At 41.3% G+C, this 2,511-nt stretch overlaps 1 protein-coding gene across 1 annotated transcript; it reads left to right on the top strand.

Moving 5' to 3' along the window:
- Window positions 1-1,102: 1,102 nt before the first annotated feature.
- Window positions 1,103-2,257, top strand: NPY2R (neuropeptide Y receptor Y2). Its single transcript, XM_061191581.1, has one exon. The coding sequence runs from the start codon at window positions 1,103-1,105 to the stop codon at window positions 2,255-2,257; it is 1,155 nt and encodes a 384-aa protein (XP_061047564.1).
- Window positions 2,258-2,511: the final 254 nt, after the last annotated feature.

Genomic DNA, 2,511 nt, shown 5'->3' with positions numbered 1-2,511 from the left:
CAAATCCTAATTCCTGACAGTGGGTTTTAAATACTTGCTGAATGCATGTTTGAATAAGTATAAGCATCATGAGAGTGGAGGATAGGGAAAAGGGAGATAAGTGGAAAGGATAGGGAAAAGGGAGATAAGTTAGACAACTATTAGAGTTATTACAGTAAGAAATCAAGGACAAAATTAATGTGGTAGAAATAAGAGGACCATTGGGAGAGATATTTAAGAGTAGTCTGAGGGTTCTCTTAAACATGTGGGCTAAAGGAGATGAAAAAGCCTGCATAGTTACCTGCTTCTTAACTTTACGTGGCTTAATTAATGAGGATAGTATTGACTTAAGTAGGGCACACAGAAGGATTCTGAGGGTTGAGGTGGGTGACTAGAGAAGAAAAGTGTTAAAACTTTTGTATTCAGGGATTAGAGAGAGATGAAATTCAGATTGGACATATTTTCATACAGTTCCTATGTAGTATTCTGCTGTATGTCAGGTAGGAAGTTTATTTCAGATCATCAAAAAAGCTGCTGTTTTACACAGGCTACCTATTTTTAATGCTAATCCCTACATTAGAAAAAATGGCTATGAAACAGAATCTGCTCAGTTTATCTTAAATATTTTATACTCCTAAAGTCCAAGCACCAGGCAAAGGATTTTAATATTTGTCTCTTTTCTGTGCAATTAGTTGCTATATTTATAAATTTAAAGCAGTCAAGATATTGAAGCAAACTTTATCTACCTTAAAATTAATTTGATGAATTTATAGCAGTTATAAAATTAATTGATAATGTTTGTAATATCCATCTCACTTAAAATGGATTGAATCAATTTGGTCGCATTCACATAGGAATTGTGTCTATACTATAGACATTACATTTTGCCTTCATAATATACATTTCAAGGATCTGATTTAATTCATCCATATTTGTGAATAGACTTATTAAAGGGTCTACTTTATTGAAATGTTCTACTATGTGCAACTTTAGGGATCAGAGGACAGGTACTTTGAGCCCCAACCAAAATGAAACCAATCCATTTGTGATATTCCTTGCACTCTTGAGTTTTCCTCGTTCCATATTTGTTCATTTTTTAAATTGTAGATTCTTGGGCTAGTTGATGAAAATGGGCCTATTAGGTGCAGAGGCTGATGAGAACCAGACAGTGGAAGAAATGAAAGTGGAGCAGTTCGGTCCAGGGCACACCACTCCTAGAGGGGAGCTGGCCCCTAACTCTGAGCCGGAGCTTATAGACAGCACCAAGCTGATTGAGGTACAGATCGTCCTTATATTGGCCTATTGCTCCATCATCTTGCTTGGGGTGATTGGCAATTCCTTGGTGATCCATGTGGTGATCAAATTCAAGAGCATGCGTACAGTAACCAACTTTTTTATTGCCAATCTGGCTGTGGCGGATCTTCTGGTGAACACCCTGTGCTTGCCATTTACACTTACCTACACCTTAATGGGGGAATGGAAAATGGGTCCTGTCCTATGCCACTTGGTGCCCTATGCCCAGGGCCTGGCGGTACAAGTGTCCACCATCACCTTGACAGTAATTGCCCTGGACCGGCATCGTTGCATTGTCTACCACCTGGAGAGCAAGATTTCAAAGCGAATCAGCTTCTTGATTATTGGCTTGGCTTGGGGAATCAGTGCCCTTCTAGCAAGCCCCCTGGCCATCTTCCGGGAGTATTCACTGATTGAGATTATTCCTGACTTTGAGATTGTGGCCTGTACTGAGAAGTGGCCTGGTGAGGAGAAGAGCATCTATGGCACTGTCTACAGTCTTTCCTCCTTATTAATCCTGTATGTTTTGCCTCTGGGCATCATCTCTTTTTCCTATACTCGTATCTGGAGTAAACTTAAGAACCATGTCACCCCTGGAGCTGCTAATGACCACTACCATCAGCGGAGGCAAAAAACCACCAAAATGCTGGTGTGTGTGGTGGTGGTATTTGCAGTCAGCTGGTTGCCGCTCCATGCCTTCCAACTTGCTGTCGACATTGACAACCAAGTCTTGGACCTGAAGGAGTACAAACTCATCTTCACTGTGTTCCATATCATTGCCATGTGCTCCACCTTTGCCAACCCCCTTCTCTATGGCTGGATGAACAGCAACTACAGAAAGGCTTTCCTCTCAGCCTTCTGCTGTGAGCAGAGGTTAGACGCCATTCACTCGGAGGTATCTGTGACATTCAAGGCTAAAAAGAACCTGGAAACCACAGAGAACAATGGGCCCAATGATTCTTTCACAGAGGCTACCAACGTCTAAGGCAACTGCCACGTGAAAATATATGGATGAATTCTGACCAGAGCTGTAAACCTGGTTGAGTGGGGCGTGCAGGTCCATCCTCATTTCCCATTTTAAGGAAGCATCTGAATGGAAGCATCTGGAGTGTAATTCATGGAAAACTGGTTGGCAGAGTCTAGTAAAAACACTCAAATTCAAAGACAAGGCAACAAAACAGTTTGCTTACAGTTGCTTAGATTGTAGGTTGGATTATGAATAAAAGCAGAGAGAAATGG

This window comes from Eubalaena glacialis, chromosome 5, assembly GCF_028564815.1.
Source record: "Eubalaena glacialis isolate mEubGla1 chromosome 5, mEubGla1.1.hap2.+ XY, whole genome shotgun sequence".
Classification (NCBI taxonomy): Eukaryota; Metazoa; Chordata; class Mammalia; order Artiodactyla; family Balaenidae; genus Eubalaena; species Eubalaena glacialis.
The sequence above is the reverse complement of the archived record's forward strand: the minus strand, read 5'-3'. Positions and strand labels throughout refer to the sequence as shown.